We start from the raw sequence: 17,608 nt of genomic DNA, 5'->3' as shown, positions 1-17,608 counted from the left end.
CTGGTTTCCAAGTACTCCGCACCTGAAATTTTCACTAAATCAACTTTTGAGGGGCTTTATTTGAAAGAAAGTTGAGAACATCACTTGCAAAACAAATGGTTTTGTATTACATGAAGTAGAAGCTAAAAGTCTTTTTGGAATCTTAGAAGCGGTAGTATAGGTATTATTTACTAATTGGACTGTTTCCTTCTTTCAGTGTTGAGAGCACTGCTTTAAGGCTAATCACAGCTTTGGGCAGCTCAGAAGTCCAACCGCAGTTTACACGATTCCTCAGTGACCCCAAAACAGTTCTGTCTGCAGAATCAGAGGAACTCAACAGGGCTTTAATCTTAACTCTAGCAAGGGCAACGCATGTGACAGGTAACAGTGGTGTGCTGAGATGATGTTTAACTGAAGATTGAAGTCAGACCACTTCTCTAAAATACAGTTTAACATAAAATCCTAGAAATGACCCAGTCCAAATATATATCCCACAATTTTCTTGTTTTGAGAAATGTTTAATTTGTGCTTATGAATTCTGACATTATTTTTAGGGAAAAAGCCATCAGAAGTCAGATGTGTAAAAATCAACTAGATCTTAAACACAGATCTAGTGTTACCATCTTGTTCTCTTTATCCTGCTTTCAATTTCATTATTAAAGGTTTGGATTGATGACTGATACTTGACATTTAAAAGTAAAAATGCAGTGTTAAGAGCAAGTATGTTGCTCATGCAGAAACCTCATTTGCTTACCTTTTAAAAAGTAGTAGCATGTGTTTTGGATTTGGGAGGGAAGAGGGAGAAGTTTTTATTGCGGATTTTAATGTGTTAGGAATTTATAATTATAGTGGGTAGTTCTTGTTAGCTTGGTGAAGGGTATTTTCTCTAGCTCCTTTGTTTATGGAAAAATATACTTTTAGTGTAAAGACTTGATGGAGAATGAGAACAATTGATTTTAGAAAAACCAATGGAGGAAATCTTTAAATAAAGGGCTTCTCTGTGTTTAGTTTTTATGCCTTTGATCAATATGTAATTTTAAACCAATATTGGAGGCTAGAAGGGAGTGAGTTTTGTTTGATTTCTACAGCTTAATCTTGCCCCATTCCTGGATGCATTCAAGGCCAGTCTGGATGTGGCTCTGGGGAGCCTGGTCTTGGTGGTTGGTGACCCTGCACATAGCGAGGGGGTTGAAACTAGATGATCATTGTGGTCTCTTTCAACCCAGGCCATTCTATGATTCTGTGAATTGAGAAAACTGCTGAGCTGTTTTTTAAAGCAATGCAGAAGTAGCATCCAGCGATTTCACTGTCATTAATTTCCTCAAGATTTTTTAAAATTTTAATCAGTTAATCAGCAGTAGCATGTTCTGCTGTTGTTAAAGAAAATTAAATATAATATCTTAAAATGGTGCTTGCTTTATTTCTAGCTCAAAGCCTAAAAATAATTCCATTATTGTTAATAGCGTAAAATATGTTATTCTATGGAATAAATAAGGTTCTATAGGAAGGGATGGGAGAAGTTGGTCAAAAAGTGAGCCCTTTTATACAACAGAGCCTTAATGCATGTTGCTACAGAACAAATAACAACAAGCAACGTTAGAATTTCATGTAAAAATAATCCTAATGTTGTCAATCCATTTCTTAGATTTTTTCACAGGCTCTGATTCAATTCAAGGAACTTGGTGCAAGGATATATTGCAGACTATCATGAGTTTTACTCCACATAACTGGGCATCCCATACACTAAGCTGTTTTCCAGCTCCACTGCAGGTAATAGTTATGCTGATGATTTTATATCTGGAAATACGCAGAACTTACTCTCTAAACAAGTTATTCTGCTTTTTACTAGTCAGTGAGATTCATTTTCTGTCTGGGCTATGCTATATCAGTATAAAAAATTGTGTCTGTAACACTGATGTATCTTCAGAAATGAGTTAGCTTTTCCTGAAGTATTCTAAGGTCAAGTTTGGCAAGTTGATACTACTAGTTAAAGGTAAATCAGATCTTTAAAAAATATATAAACAATGATTGAAGAAGCCTGTAATTTTTGTGGCAGTTTGTCATATATTATTGACAAAACAGTCAGCATGATGTCAGGGTGAAGAATCCTGTCTAGTGGATTTTCATTGTACAAGGAAGTAGAAACTTATAATGTGCGAAGTCAGGCTGAAGTTGGCCTTTCATGCTTTCATTTTAGGCTCTTGGTCACACTACATCCTACTTTTCTTTCAGGTGTTCTTCAAACAGAATAACGTGCCTCAGGAAAGCCGTTTTAACCTGAAGAAGAATGTGGAAGAAGAATATCGAAAGTGGAAGTCTATGACCAATGAAAATGAAATAATCACACGCTTTTCGGTGCAAGGTTCACCCCCACTTTTCCTTTGTCTGCTGTGGAAGATGCTGCTAGAGACAGATCACATTAATCAAATTGGTTACAGGTGAGGATACAGAAGGTGCAATTTCAATGTTTGTGCAGCAGCATTTTCTGCTAGGAGGACATAGTCCATGTGCATTGGAGCTCAATTTGCACATACTTTTTAAAATTTGGAACATGGGGAACAAAAGAGTGGAGCCAGATATTGGTGTAGCATCTAAGATTGATTGTACCTCCTGACTGAGTTTTTTGTTTGTTTTGTACATAATGGTCTGTACCAGTATTTTAATGCTATTTTTGTATTTAAGTACACAGTACAGAAGAATAAAACTACATTGGGCTACTGGATATATAACTTCATGGATGTTATGCATAAAAATACGTAACGAAAGCATGTATTCTGAACAGAATACTGTGGTTCAGAATTGGTGAACCTGAGACATTTCTTCTAATTAGAAACTTTGAAATTCACTTGTTCTTTAAATGGGTCTTTTTGTTTGTTTTAGTTTCTCTTCATTTAATAAGGTGAGGAGTAAACATTTGTGTAAAACTCATTCATTCTTAGGATATATCAGATGAAAATGTTTTAAAAAGTGTGACATTTGATTTGCTTCCAAATGTTCTTGTAAAAGAGACTAGCTTTTGTTTTGTTTTGTTTTTTTTCTTCTGTGGTAGAGTATTAGAAAGAATTGGGGCCAGAGCTCTTGTGGCACATGTCAGGACATTTGCGGATTTCTTGGTGTATGAATTCTCTACCTCTGCAGGAGGTCAGCAGCTCAATAAATGTATTGAGATTCTCAATGATATGGTGTGGAAATACAACATTGTAACACTGGACAGGTTGATACTTTGTTTGGTAAGTCTTAAAAGAAACAATCTGAGAGGTTTTTTCTGCTTAGAGTTTGGTCCTTGCTATCTGTGCTACTTCTGTGAGAGCAATTTTTTCAGAAGTGTATCAGTTAAAAAATATTGACTATTTGATAAGTAAAATAGTAGATTAGTTCTGTAAGTAATGTAAAAGTCAGTCTTATAGTTACCTGAATCTATAGGGAAAACCTTTTGTGGTTATTTAAAGGCAACCATTGAATTAGTATTATTGAACTTTATTGTTTGTGCTCTGGATCTTTGATCTCAGAGCTGTGCAATTACTTCTGCATTTGGAAAAGACAGGAGTAGTATGCCATTGTTTGGAAACAAATGGAAAGCCCTGTACCTGTTAGTTATTGTCTTTTTGCTTGGAATTCAGCCTGATTCATCAGAAAAAAAATAGAGGAAAAATGGTGTTTTGTCTTTTCAGGTTATCTTGTAAATTAAAGAAAAGCAGAACTTAGACAAAGGGAAATAAATTTTCTTTCTGTAATTATAATTGTGCTAAGATGAGATTTTTAAATTATAAAGCTGTTTGAGTTTTAATGGGGACTTCAAGTTCAAGTGAGAACATGATGGAGTGGCTGGAAGTTTGAAGCAGTCTTAGCCAATTAATAATAAGAATGAAGCTATTTTCAAGAAGAGAGCAGAGATACAGAAGAGAAAGAGAATTCTTGGGTAACATACTTTCACCGGGAATTTTTTGAGATTTTCTCTCTGCAGAATAGAAAATGTGATGATTACTTTTCTCCAGTGATGATGGAGCCTACCTGTGTTCCATCTTCACTCCAAAAATAAAGTTGAGAGACTATATTTTTTGTGTGAATTTGTGTGCAGATCTATGTAATGTTGAGCTCTACTGGCTTGCTAATGTCTAGTGGTTCCTAAGCAGACAGCAGCATCAACTCTATAATTCCATGTTTTCTGATTCTTTTTGTTTGAAGGCTATGCGTAGTCATGAAGGAAATGAAGCTCAAGTCTGTTACTTCATTATTCAATTACTCTTACTCAAGCCTAATGATTTCAGAAACAGAGTGAGTGATTTTGTGAAGGAGAATTCTCCAGAGCATTGGCTGCAGAATGACTGGCATACTAAGCATATGAGTTATCACAAGGTATCAAAGCTAATAAAACCACTGTATTTTGATACTTCCTGTAGAGTTCAGATCAGCTAGAAAGTATTTTTTCCTTGAAAATTACAAGACAGTTCTGTAGGTTCTTAGAGCTACTTAAGTAGTAATTTGTTTGGGCTACTATAAAAATACAATGCTATGTTTACATAATTGTGTTCAAATTATAATTTGTAATATCCAAATAGAGAAGCATCTGAAGGGCTTATTAGGAACCCTTGTTCATCTAAATCCAATCATTTTAAAACTTTGTTTTTACTGAGATTCATTTAGGATAGAGTTCTTGTGCACCAAGGAAAAGTATATTTCCTTCTGTTCTTTTATGACTAATACAACAGTTAAATCTACATTTTTCTCCTAATTATTAAAGTCTTCCATCTCCTATGTGAGAAAAATACAATTTCCAGACACATCAGGGAAGAGAATTGCTGAGATTTTAATATTTTTGTAAACATACTGGCTTCTGCTGGCTAAAAAGTGATGTGTGATGAAGTGTTCTGTCAAAGGATACATAAATGCTGGGTGAAAATAGGTACAACTAAACTCCCATGCAACTAAGCAGATACAGTTCTGATCCAGGTGCTTTTTGGTCCACATTTGATTCTGTGCTGGCAGTGAAGTGTCTTAACTTTCTAAAAGTGAATAATAGTTGAAGACCAAATTATATTGATCTGGGAAGTGTTCAGCCATAGATGTAAAGTTACTAGACTCAGCCTGGCATGTGGAAATTTCAGTCACAGGTAAACACCATGCACATGCTTCAGCTGCACTCATCTGGTATTTGGGTACATTCCAGTTCTTTCCCAGGGAGCAATTGCATGTATATTATTTCTAGTGCTCTGATTTAGTACATAATGCAGAAGCTTTCAGTGGTGTTAATTTCCTTTGCATTTCCTCCTATAACAGTGTGACAAGTGACACATAGTGACTAGTTGCTTTTAGCTTTGGCTCGGTTTACTTATTGCTCCCTTACGCCCCTTTGAGCAATGGAGAAACTTCTGTTTTTTTTGGGTTTTTTTCTGAATATGTATCTTCTGGTCATAACCACTGCGTGATTTCACTCAGAAGATCATTTTTCTTCAGTAAGCTTTGTGTTGCTTACCTCGTATTGGAGTTGTGAATGATAATGAAGGTTATGAAGTGTCTTTTAAAGTAACGTAGGTGATGAATATTTAATACAGTGCTTTTAAAGAAATAGCTTTCAAGCTCGTTTGGTTTCTTTCCCTCCAGAAATATCCTGAAAAGTTGTATTTTGAAGGCTTGGCAGAGCAAGTCAATCCCCCAGTTCAGATCCAGCCCCAGTATCTTCCAATTTACTTTGGAAATGTATGTCTGCGATTTCTGCCGGTGTTTGACATTGTAATCCATAGATTTCTGGAACTGCTTCCAGTGTCTAAGTCACTAGAAACTTTACTGGATCATCTGGGAGGTTTATACAAATTCCATGGTAAGTTACCTGTGAATGCAGGCTCTTATTCCTACTGTGGTGATGCTCTTGTCCTTCATCTCCTGCATTCATAACAATCAGCTAACATAGTTTTGTTTAATTCATTAGTATTCTATGAATTGTGTGTGTGCATTTCCACAAAGAAGTACAATATGTCATTAGTGTACTTCAGCCTACAAACAGTGCTCTTATTCAGGTAGCTTTTGTAAGACTATGCTTGCTTCACACCTTTCCCTTTCACCCCTTGTAGTAGTGAATACTTGGAGTTGTATCTTAACAGTCTTTTAGATACTAAGACGATAGAAAAAGTTCTTCCACCTAACATTGTTTAAGACAAAACTATTTATCCTGTGGTTTTTTGGGTTTTTTTTAACCCTTTAGTTTTAATACACTTCTGCAGTATATTTATTTTTATAGATGACATTGTAATGTTATGGCCAGACATCTTAGGATGTTCTTTGTTTACTGTGACTTCATGACTAGAGTCTTACTATTTAATAGCTTTTAAATGCAGAGATGGTTTAGAGGATTTATTTATGAATAAATTACTGATAGCTTATGTGATGATGTTGACTTTGCCTGTCTTCTGTCTGTCTCCACGCTTTCAAGCACAAATGCAAGACAAAAGAAAGTCAATGCTGTATAATGACACAAAGAACGTGAACCTGTTCCATACATGCTTTTTTAAGTACATGCGATTTAGTCTTGTCCAGCTCTTAGTTTGAATTTCATTCTTGCCATCGGAAGTGTAATAATGATGCTAAGAGAGATTTCCATTCACTTTCTTGTTTTCTTCTTGGCAGACCGTCCGGTGACTTACTTGTACAACACTCTTCACTATTACGAGAGACATCTGAGAGAGCGCACCAACCTCAAGAGGAAGCTTGTTCATGCCATCATTGGCTCTCTCAAAGATAATCGCCCTCTGGGTTGGTGCCTAAGTGATACTTACCTCAAATGTGCTATGAATGCCAGAGAAGATAATCCGTGGGTTCCTGATGACACTTACTATTGCAAACTCATTGGAAGACTAGTAGACAATATCCTTCTTAGTGTGCACTAAGCTGTACCAATGTCTTTTAGCTTTGTCTTATCAAAATGTTCAATTTCATTAATTAGCCTATTTTGAGTTTGTTTCTAGAGGTGTGTAGAATGTTAAAGCAGTAAACCAATTAAGCAGATACAAAACTGAGTGGAGATTATGTAAAAATCAGTAATGATAAAGAATAACTGACCTCTCCTTAAACAATACAGAGCTATTCCTTCCAATTACAGAAATTGTTTAGAAGATGAGATCAGAGTTGCAACGTGTCTCTTTATTTCTTTGTTGTTTTATGTGACTGTGCTCTCCTAGCAAAAACATCCTGAAACCTGTGGTGAAAATGAAGTACAGTACAGCTTTGCAAATATTTCACTACACTCCATTGTTTCTAGATAAAAATGCTGATATTTATGCGTTCTCAAATGAATCTTAATTGTTACGCAAAGTAAGTTTGACATAAAACATGATAAAAATAAATTTAGAACAGAAGATTACTTTTTTCTAGTGCCATTACCAGTATTATGATGGGGGGAAAAAAAAATTCTGTATAGCTAACAGCATATACGTGAGGGTCAATATGCATTATGTCAACAACTGCTGAGTGTGTTTTTAGGACACAATAATACCTTTAACACCAGCCTTAATGCTCTTAATTGTTGCTTTTTATTTTTTACGTTTGTGATTACAGCTGACTTAAAATACTATGGTGAACCTATGCACCTCTGTGTTCTAGAGAGTAGCACTAGTGGAGTCTCTCTGGATGCCTTTTCTCTTAGGATTAGCTTTATGGGATTTAGCCAGTTTTCTACATCTTACATTTTCGCTCATCTTTCCAAATGGTCTTTTTCTAATGTGTCATGTGGAACGTGTGTTAGATCTATATAAAGAAAATTAAAATTACATAAAAGTCTGCTCTTATGCAAATGTCAGCAGTGTTAGATCTTCTCAATATTTAGCTCTAATGATCTATTCTTCCTTGTGAAAGTCTTTTCAGAGGCTGAGCAGGTGCTCACTTTGCATAAACCATTGCTGTAGAATTCTAGGAGATCTTTTGCTGAAGCAAATTAAAGGTTTCGCACTGCAAATTCTTGTTAATTTCATCTTGTCCTGAATGAGATGGCTGATGTTTTTTCTTCCATCACTTCATCGAGGAAATTTATCCTTTGCATGACATGTGTGAGTCTACACGTTGCTTTATGCACATGTGTATTCATAACTGTATTTATGCAGTGCTTCAAGTGGCTTATATTCATGCTCATCCATATGTCTTATTTTTTAGCTGTGTCTATTTTACACATTCTTAGCGATTTCTTTCAGTTCAGTTTTGTCTCTGTGACATATACATGCAGTGTTAAGCAGTGTGCTGTGTACGCTAGTTCTTGTTGGGGAGCTTTTTTTCCTTAATCACTGTCACCTATGGCAGGCAAATCACCTGGTCCATTTCCAAATTGTGACTGGAGATTCAATGAGTTTCCTAACCCAGCTGCCCACGCTCTTCATGTTACCTGTGTTGAGCTCATGGCACTGGCAGTTCCAGGAACAGATGTGGGCAATGCGCTACTGAACGTTGTGCTGAAGAGGTACGTTGGCTTTCTGAAAATGTTTTCTGCAGTTTATAATATGTAATTGAAGATTGCTAAGGTAGTTTGCAGTATTTGTTTTCTTAAGTTTTGTAACATTTAAATTAATTAAACCTTTCACTATTTGCATTTAAGTGGTTTTTGCAGAGTTTTTCATTGGGTTCAATGGCACAAGGCTAGAAAAAGTCTTGTCCTTTCAGCTGGAGTGAAAGGAGAAATTCCATCAGTTAATATACAGCGAAGGAGGCAGAAACCGTTTGTAGGACTCTGAATCCTGTGTGTTAAATTAGAGATACTTTGAAACAGAACAGAGTTGCAAGGCCAATGTGCTCTCAGGATGCCTTAAATTTGACCTGTAGTTCTATTTATTGATTCCTTGTTGAACTGAAGTGAAAAGAAGGACCTAGTCTTCTTGCAAAGATGACTCAAAACGTCATCTTTGATCAGTAGGGACAAACTGAAATGATTTTGTTTTCAGCTTTATTCAGCTTAGTAATATATTATTGTTAGCTTTGTGGCATGTGGAGGGAACGAGTAAATAAAGGGACAAGCAGCTGTTATGCACTTGAGCTTGTTTGGTAGCAGTCATAGTGTGATTACACCCTTTCAGAAAAACATGCTTCTAAAACAAAATCATGTTGGACTAAAATTTTTCAAGTAATGTCATAGTGATACTTATGCTGAATGTTGTGTCTTCTGAAAACTACATGTGTTTGTATAGTTCTGTAAACTTCTTGAGAAGTGTTCTTTGTATAAATAAACCTTCTTGCAGGCACATGGAAAGCACAAATTACAGTTGTGGATTTCAGAGCTCAGGTTTTCTTTTTTTTTTTCTATCCGTAGTCAGCCCCTGGTGCCAAGAGAGAATATCACAGCTTGGATGAATGCTATTGGACTAATTATCACAGCCTTACCAGTGAGTCAATATGTTGTATTTTAAAATAAAATGTCTTTTTTCACAAAAACATTACTGACTTTCTAGAGTACATTTCAAAACTTTTTTCAGTTTGCAGTGTAAAGGCAACATCTACAGATTCCTCAGAGAGCCATTCTGAAGACTATTTGCATGCTAGAAAAACATCTTTTTCTACTTCTGCAGCATGGAAGAAGTGATGAAGCTTTCTGCTTTTGTTTTGTTTTCAGGCTGAAAATGAGTTAATTACTCCCATTAAAAATGTTAGGTTCCACGTGTTGTATTAATTATGAGCTGGAACTGCAAACTCAAAATTTTCTGTAAGGCTTCTGATGCAAATCTAATTGTCTTAACACTTACACATCCTTTATCTGTATGTCTTTATATCATTCTCTCAACTTCTTGAGAAATATTCTTAAACTATGTAAATGTACCTAAGGCTGTATAAGCAAGTGCATGCAGTATTAGTGATCATGTGTTGGCAGACGTTTTGATCTTCTGAATATAATCACCAGGAAAATCTGAATAACCTTAACTTTCTTTTTCTTCTTACTTGTTGCTTATATGTGCAACAGTTGTCCTTGTGACCTTCCTCTTTCAAAGTAGTTTCTTTCTTTGGAAAAAAAGCCAGCATGGATTTTGTCCTCATTATTTTTGATCCACTGATTTCTCTGGACCATTTTCCTTGAACCTTTGTTTATGTTCTCTGGCATTTATATCTTTCTTTTTGATTTCATGTTGGATTTTTGGTCTGTTTGTGCTTGTACTCAGAAAATTTTTGTTCTCTTTCCACTAAGGCCTTTAACATTTGCTCTGTTCCTTTTGATATCTTTTACAATAGCTCTCTAAATAATTAAATTAATGAACTGTGTCATGATAACCTTGTGATAACCTTTGAGTGCACCACATCCATTGACATGGATGTGGTTTTTTTGTATTATGCATCTTAATTTTCAGGTTCATCAAACAGGTATATAAACTACCATCTAGTTGAAAACATCTTAGAAATATAATGATGTTTCTCATCCTTTCTCTGCTGTCATTTTGAATGTTCTTTTCAGAAGGAATTCAGCCTCTTTGTTTTTCCAGGAGCCATACTGGATTGTTCTCCATGATCACATTGTGAATGTTATCAACAGTCCCAGCTTGACTTCAGAGACAGAGTGGGTTGGTTACCCTTTCCAGCTGTTTGACTTCACAGCATGTCATCAGTCTTACTCTGAGATGAGTTGTAGCTACACTCTGGCTTTGGCACATGCTGTTTGGCATCATTCTAGCATTGGACAGCTTTCTCTCATTCCCAAGTATGTGTAATTATATTTGATGATTTGTCTTCAATGTTATATGTATGTTGTATATAGCAAAGCTGTACCTGTAGTATTCATGCCAGCAAATGTGTAGGGAGTTGCACCGAAATCTGCCCAGTAGGTCATGAGTCCTTTTCCAGCTCCCTTTTTCCCCTCATCATGGCTCTTACTGTCTGTAAGTTTCAGAGCTCTCATCTAGACTGTGACTGTCTTTCACGACTGTCTTTTAAAAATTTTTTATTAGTTTTGTGCTTGTTTTTGTTCATTTAAACTTTTCCTAAAAATGCTGATTGTAGTATAATTGTAAGGTGTCAGCTATGATCAGTGTGTCTTTAATTCCGGAAGGTACCCTGTAGCTGCTCAGTGAGATGCTTTACTGGCTGAAAGACACAATAGTGGCCCACTTAGTCATTAAGTCAAGTGAAAAGTACCACTGCATTAAAAAAATACTGACTTTCCACAGTGCTGTGTTACTGGTAAGACTAACAGCTGTCATTTGCTAATACCAGGTTTTAACATACTGGGCAAAAGTGAAGGTGTTATGATGAATTCCTCTCAATTAGTCATGACAGTTGAATTGAAGGTAATGTTAAAACTTCAGAGGACAGCTTTTCCACTGCACGTAGCATTCTGCTAAGCTTTGGTGGGATTGTGTTTCTCCTTGAGATTTCTTGTTTTAGTCAATAATACCTAGAAGTGTTCTAGAGCGTCACTGAAACAGCTAATATTTTCAAAACATCATAGTAATTTCTAAAAGAAAGGCTCAAATCCATCAGAGATAATCTGATGCTTTAGTTGAATGTTGGGAAGAGAAGAAAATAAGTCTGGTTGAAGTAATAAGTACCTTTGAAATATTGCAGGTTCCTCACAGAAGTGTTGATACCCATAGTGAAAACAGAGTTCCAGTTGCTTTATGTTTACCACCTCGTTGGTCCTTTTCTACAGCGATTCCAGCAGGAGAGGACACGATGCATGATAGAGGTAAAGCGTAGCTCTTGGATCACTTTATACAATGTCTATTATATTTGAATTGCAATTGTATTAAAAAGTAGAGTCTGACACTTTTGTGCCTTTGGAGACAGATTGGAGTGGCATTCTATGAAATGCTCCTGAATGCTGATCAATACAGCTCGCATCTGAATTACATGGATCCCATATGTGATTTCCTGTATCATATGAAATATATGTTCACAGGTGACAGTGTGAAAGACCAAGTAAGTAAATCAGTTATCTTCCCTTGCAGAAAATTAATCTTTCTAAGGAATGATTTTCATCTGTAGCAGTGAAACAAAAAGCTTAATTTTGAACTAGTCTCTCTGTATGCAAACTGGGGAGTTGGTACGCTTTTGTGCAGTTACAATCTTTAACTGCAGTAGGCTTAGTATCTCAGATCTCTGGGTTATTTTCTGTAGTGTGAAGCTTAAGATGCAGCTTGAAGGTTCTCAAAGTACTGTTATTAAAACAGCCACTGGGGCAAAGCTGTATAAAATTTTGAATATTTGACAATATATTTCAAGCCATATCTTTCAAGTTTTTCCTTAGTTTCTGTTTCACTTAATGTAGCTTGACTTGTGAAAAAAGCAAGAATGTGGCCAAAGTTGGTTTAAAAAAATAATAATAATAATCACGTAGTTAATTTTATAACAGGTTGAACTTCTTAGAAATACAAATTGTGTTAATCGTTCTGCAGAGCTTTGTTATAGTACTGTCAGACCAAAGCAGGGGGCAGGGTTAAGGGTTGTTATCACAAGAGGTCCATAACTTTACATGACAAATAGAAAGTTAACATAAAAACTGTGATCTTTTTTTTTCTGTGCATCATTAATGGTCGTATTGGTGGCAATGTGTCCAAAAACTCCCAATTTACCAAATTCATTTCTGACTTAATTTATTATTTATTATTGTTCTATATTACAGGTTGAGAAAATAATTTGTAACTTAAGACCAGCTTTGAAACTTCGGTTACGTTTCATAACACACATCAGCAAAATGGAGCCAGCAGGTGTTCCACAGCAACCTCTCAGTAATGGGTCACCAGCACAACAACCTAGCCAAGTGCCTGTTAATGTTGCTCTGCCAGTAACACAGTGAAATGAAATGTTAGACTGGTCTTGATGTGAAGGCAGCCTTCAAGGTGAAATATCATCTGAACTGAAATCTGGTATGCTGTATAAAAGGAAAGAGAACTACAGACAGATCCGTGCTTCATTTTCTTTTACACAGTGAAGCTAATTGTATGCATGCCAATCTTCTTGACTATTTATATCAGACTCTAAATGAGGTGTATGTTGCCTTTCTTTGAAAGCACTGATTAAAGTTTCTCTACAAGCAAGTATAAAGACTTCTGAAGAGTTTACAGCATTCCTGCTCCCTACCTTGATTTAAGTCATCTGGATTTTTCCTTCCTTCTGTCTCTGTGAAATGAAAGCATATTCAGTGTATATATAGTCTGGTTTAAAAAGGAAAAAAAAAAAAAAGACTTTTCTTGCATTTGACTTCTGAATATTAGGAATTTGTATTCTTTTTGTCCAACAGAAGAATTTTTTATCATCATTTGGGCAGGTAAACTAAACCGTTATGTAGGAAAACTCGTAGACAAAGAGATTGCATCAATTGTGTGGCGTTAGAACATCTTTCTGGAGATTGAGAATGAGCTTTTGAAAATCACTGTAAATTTCATATGTACAGTTTATATTCAAGGGATGTAGGGATTCAAGAGGTGAGTGGTGGCTTTGATCTAGCATCAATTACTACACTGGTGTAGATTTTCCAGAGGCTGTCTCTACTGTATTTACTGGAAGTGTGTGTGCTCAGTTAAAGCTATGCTGTTTCACATTTTACCTTTCCATTTGGGAAATGCTGTAATTTTTATCAGGTCACCTAGATTTTCTTGATACTCTATATTTTAGATTTCTATATTCTACTTTCTTTATCTGTGTACTGTAGTGAGCAGGTTTTGGTAATAGAGCTGAAATACTGAACATTTTGTAAATATTCATCTTGTTTGACAAACTTTTTAAATTAAAAAAAAAAAAAAAAGCCTTAAAGACTGTAATGGTATTAAGCTTATTTATTTTCTGTACATTTTATATTAAAAATAAGGATTTACCATATCAAGGGCTTCTCAGGCAGATCTGAGAAGTGAGAATCTCATTGTGGCTTTACAAGTTCTGTCATAAGTGAAACTCTTAACAGCTTGTTCTCTTCCTAAACAATTTTTTGGGGCATACAGCCAGAAAAACCTGCAGAAACAGCACATCTCCTGTCTGTTCTGCTTGTGTGTTCTGACTGAACTAATACTAACACTGCATTTTCCTGAATTGTCTTTGTATTCTAGCTTGGTGTGGACCCAGGATACTTAGTATCCTTCTAAGTATTCAAAATAGCACCTGTTTCCAGTCAGTGGGATTTCATAGCAATAATGTATTGAGGAAGTTGGATAACACTGTAGAAGCAAATAGTGAAAGCTATTGGCATTCTGTAAAGCTTTCTGTGTTTTGAATTTTGGTTTGTATTTTTTTTCCATTTCTCATTTAGGTCTGTGAAATTAATTTGTTTGTTTTCTTCTATTACCTGCATTGCAGGTAGCTGATACGGAACTGCTACAGTAGTAGCAGACCTCCCCCACCTCACGTCACTTTTGCAGAGAATATTTATTTAGTAAGACTTGAACAATTTAGAGATCTGGTGAAGTCAGCAGAAATTCATGTTAGAAAAAGGTTGTATTCCCTCTTTAACCACCTGAGGGAGACTACAGAAAATTTGGTAAGTGCTTGGGTGTGTGTGTAATACTACATTGCGCATGTTCAAGTTGTCTCTCCATTTACTAATATTGCTATTCAAAGTTTGAAAACATAGGAGCAATATTGCACTGTTGCCCTTGATGTTTAAAATATGCTTTATTTTCCCCTTCGTAATCAAGTTTACAGGAGGACTCACTAGATCTGTGGGCTTTGCAAGATCTTCTAAGTGCGTCTAAGAGGTTTTCAATAATGAATTCCTATTTGCTTTTCCCTCATTTTAACTGAGGTGACTGTGTAGAGGGGACCTGAAAGAAGGATTAATGAAATTAGAAAAAATACTGCAGGTTATCGTGGTAGGAACAAAGAATCTTTCACATTAGGCACTGGAATAGGTTTCCCAGGGAGGTGGTTGAGTCACCATTCCTACATGTGTTTAAAAACTATTTGGATTTGGTGCTCAGGAGCCCATGATTTAGCAGAGGGTTATTAGTTATGGTAGGTTATGGTATGGGTAGGTTGTGGTTGGACTTGATCTTTGAGGTCTTTTCCAACCTGAGCAATTCTATGATTCTATGGTATATGCCATTTCAACTGATGGTCAGGTTCTACTATAGGTTGCCTAACCAAGGGAGGCCTGCTAATGAGGCCTTCTTGCTTTTTCAGCTGCAGGAAGCTCTTGCCAGCTCTCATCCTGACAGGGGATTTCAACCACTCAGATGTCTGCTGGGATGCAGTATGTAACTCCAGCTCCAAGAGGCGGTGAATGTTTTGTTTTCACTGTGCCTTTGTTCCAGCAGCATCTAAAAATTCAGCTGCAGAGGTTCTCTTCAGTCCTCCTGTTCCTTCACTTATCTGCTGTTAGTTGTGGTCAGTGAAACACCATTGTGTTTCTACATTCTCCTAATTTTTTTTTTCTTTTTAAATCAAAAGGAAGATCTTTTCTCCTGCCCCCAGTCTTCCCTTTCCATGCATGCTTGCTGTGTATAAGCTATGTATATGCCCTTGGCATTGTAGTGTTTAGATTTGTAGTATTTGATGATTCCCACAGAGAATGATCTGGGACTTGGTGGCACGTGTCTGTTCTGAGATTTACTAGGGTTGAACTGTGTTGTTAGGATAAATTGATTGTAATTATTACCATCTCCTGAGATGCATGAGAATCCTGTCCATGTCCTGGTGAACTGGACTCTTTAGGTTCCCTACAGCTGAGGTGCCTTGCCATGAAAACCACACGCTCTAGTTCTGCATTAAGCCTGCTGCAGAATTGAGCGTTCACAGATAGCTTTATAATTTAACTTCCAATTAAAAAGTACAAATAGGATACACCTATAAGCCTCCATGTCAGTGCTGCTTGGGAAGATTTCAAAGCAGCCTGAATTGCCTTTGAAGCACAAAGCCGAACCACATGAAGAAGGAGAGAGCGAGGGAGGCAAAAGATAACTGAATAGTTCCTCCGTGCCTACATGTTTCAAGTTGCATAGAGTCTTGATCCTTTCACATCTTTAAGTTTGATGTTCCAGGTTTGTTTTTACATAATAATTTTCGGTGTGGAAAAGAGCAAACCTTAACTAATATAAAGATTTGAGTTGGAACTGGTGATTATCTGTATGTGATTAGACTTGCAGGGCTTGGATTTTATTCTGAAGATGAAAGCAGCAGATGTTGGTGAGAGAGCAAGTTGCAGTTAGTTGGCAGGATTCAAAAAATAAATTTGACAATGACTTAACTGTCATAAAACTGCTGCTTTTTATTAGAATTGCTTCTATAAGTGCTGTTAAACACATGGGCGCTTAAACATACCTGTAGTGCAGTAAGCCTACCAATGAGTCATGATCCTCTTGCATTGCAGGCTCAGCTAAGTCCAAGAACCCTGTCCACCAAGCAGATTCCCACATCCCTAGTTCCTCTCTTCTAGGTAAGGAGAGCTTAAGCTACAGTTTCACAAATCAAGTTTCACGTGCTTTGTATTTTTACTGTCCCTATTAATAGGAGGCTTGCACATTTTTTTCAATGTGTGCATGTGTAATGAGGGGAAGGGGGATATTGTTCTATCCATGGCTCTGAGAGGGCACAGGCTAAGACTTGCATTACATTTCCTGGAAAATGTGGTACAGTCGGGTCACAGATGACATCACTCTGAGGTTAACTGTTGTACTCTGTATTAGTGGGTAGAAGACAGATGAGTGGGAGTGGATTCGTTGGTAGGTTTTGCAGTAAATACCTTTCTCTGGAGCCAGAGTGATGACTGCAAGCCCTCACAGTTAGGCTCTTGCTCTGAATCTGCCTCCAAGAAGGCACCCACCTCTTACCACTGACTGGTTGCCAAGGGAGAGTAACTGGCCAAGCCAGGGACTCAGTGGGCCATCCAGGGCGGTGCTGATATGATGTTGTTTGGCAGCAACATGTCAAACTTAGCACAGCAAGCAAGTAGAGGAAGTTCAAGTGTAGGTGAGTTCCACAGTTCACCTCATGACAAATAGCTAACCCATGCCTGCAAGCAGTGACAAAGGAGCAGGCAGAGAACAGAGTGACAGTACTTCCGTACAGCATTTGCACTGAGCCTCTTCCCTGCTACTGTGAATAACGTCTCTGCATTTTGCAATGCCTCTGTCATTGCTTCCTTTTTTATTTTGAAGTACACTTTCATGAGAGCAATGACAGGTGTATTTAAAATTAGTAAAACTCTTCTGAAAGTTGTTTAAAATACAGTTAGCATGCTCAGTATGAAATGAGAGCATAGCATTATCTGTGTGATTGCAATGGAGTTGAGAAGTATAGGGTTGACTCCTGCTGTAGCTCTAACTGAGCATCATTATTTGTTAAATACAGTCAACATGAAGAATACAAAACCAGGCCCTGAGTGAGCCAGTCCCTGCGCTGAAGAACACATCCCCTCTTTTGCATGCCTTCACTTACAGGTTAAGTTGTATAGTCAACAAACAAAAAACATTACTTATTGGGCTTGTATTATTAATGTATCAGTATTCTTGTGCTGCAAGTGCATGGCGCCTGTGTAATATCCCATGAATGAGGTGAGTCTCACCTCCGTGCCTGGGAAGATCATGGAACAGATCCTCCTGGACAACATGCTCGATCACATAAAGAATGAGCATGTGATCCGAGACAGCCGGCACGGCTTCACCAAAGGAAGGTCATGCCTAACTAATCTTGTGGCCTTCTATGATGGAGTGACGGCATTGGTGGACGAAGGGAAGGCGACTGACGT

General features: G+C 37.0%; 1 protein-coding gene across 3 annotated transcripts in view; it reads left to right on the top strand.

The window, feature by feature from the left end:
• MED23 (mediator complex subunit 23) overlaps positions 1–13,685 on the top strand; it is a 34,403-nt gene extending 20,718 nt beyond the window's left edge. For 2 of the 3 annotated variants that reach the window (XM_042811222.1, XM_042811216.1), the window contains 13 exons: positions 197–360; positions 1,625–1,749; positions 2,212–2,417; positions 3,029–3,209; positions 4,165–4,335; positions 5,581–5,797; positions 6,601–6,837; positions 8,254–8,419; positions 9,263–9,335; positions 10,422–10,636; positions 11,500–11,620; positions 11,722–11,853; positions 12,557–13,685. In XM_042811222.1, the coding sequence (XP_042667156.1) occupies positions 197–360; positions 1,625–1,749; positions 2,212–2,417; positions 3,029–3,209; positions 4,165–4,335; positions 5,581–5,797; positions 6,601–6,837; positions 8,254–8,419; positions 9,263–9,335; positions 10,422–10,636; positions 11,500–11,620; positions 11,722–11,853; positions 12,557–12,730 (2,182 nt within the window). In that variant the 3' untranslated portion in view covers positions 12,731–13,685. Of the gene's footprint in view, positions 1–196; positions 361–1,624; positions 1,750–2,211; positions 2,418–3,028; positions 3,210–4,164; positions 4,336–5,580; positions 5,798–6,600; positions 6,838–8,253; positions 8,420–9,262; positions 9,336–10,421; positions 10,637–11,499; positions 11,621–11,721; positions 11,901–11,933; positions 12,531–12,556 lie in introns of those variants that run through there. The other variant, XM_042811230.1, reaches the window with a different exon arrangement.
• The last annotated feature ends 3,923 nt before the right edge of the window (positions 13,686–17,608 follow it).

This window comes from Centrocercus urophasianus, unplaced genomic scaffold (assembly GCF_019232065.1).
Source record: "Centrocercus urophasianus isolate 14NV4802_14NV808 unplaced genomic scaffold, USGS_Curo_1.0 seq_10, whole genome shotgun sequence".
Lineage (NCBI taxonomy): Eukaryota > Metazoa > Chordata > Aves > Galliformes > Phasianidae > Centrocercus > Centrocercus urophasianus.
This window is presented reverse-complemented; position numbering and strand designations above follow the sequence as displayed.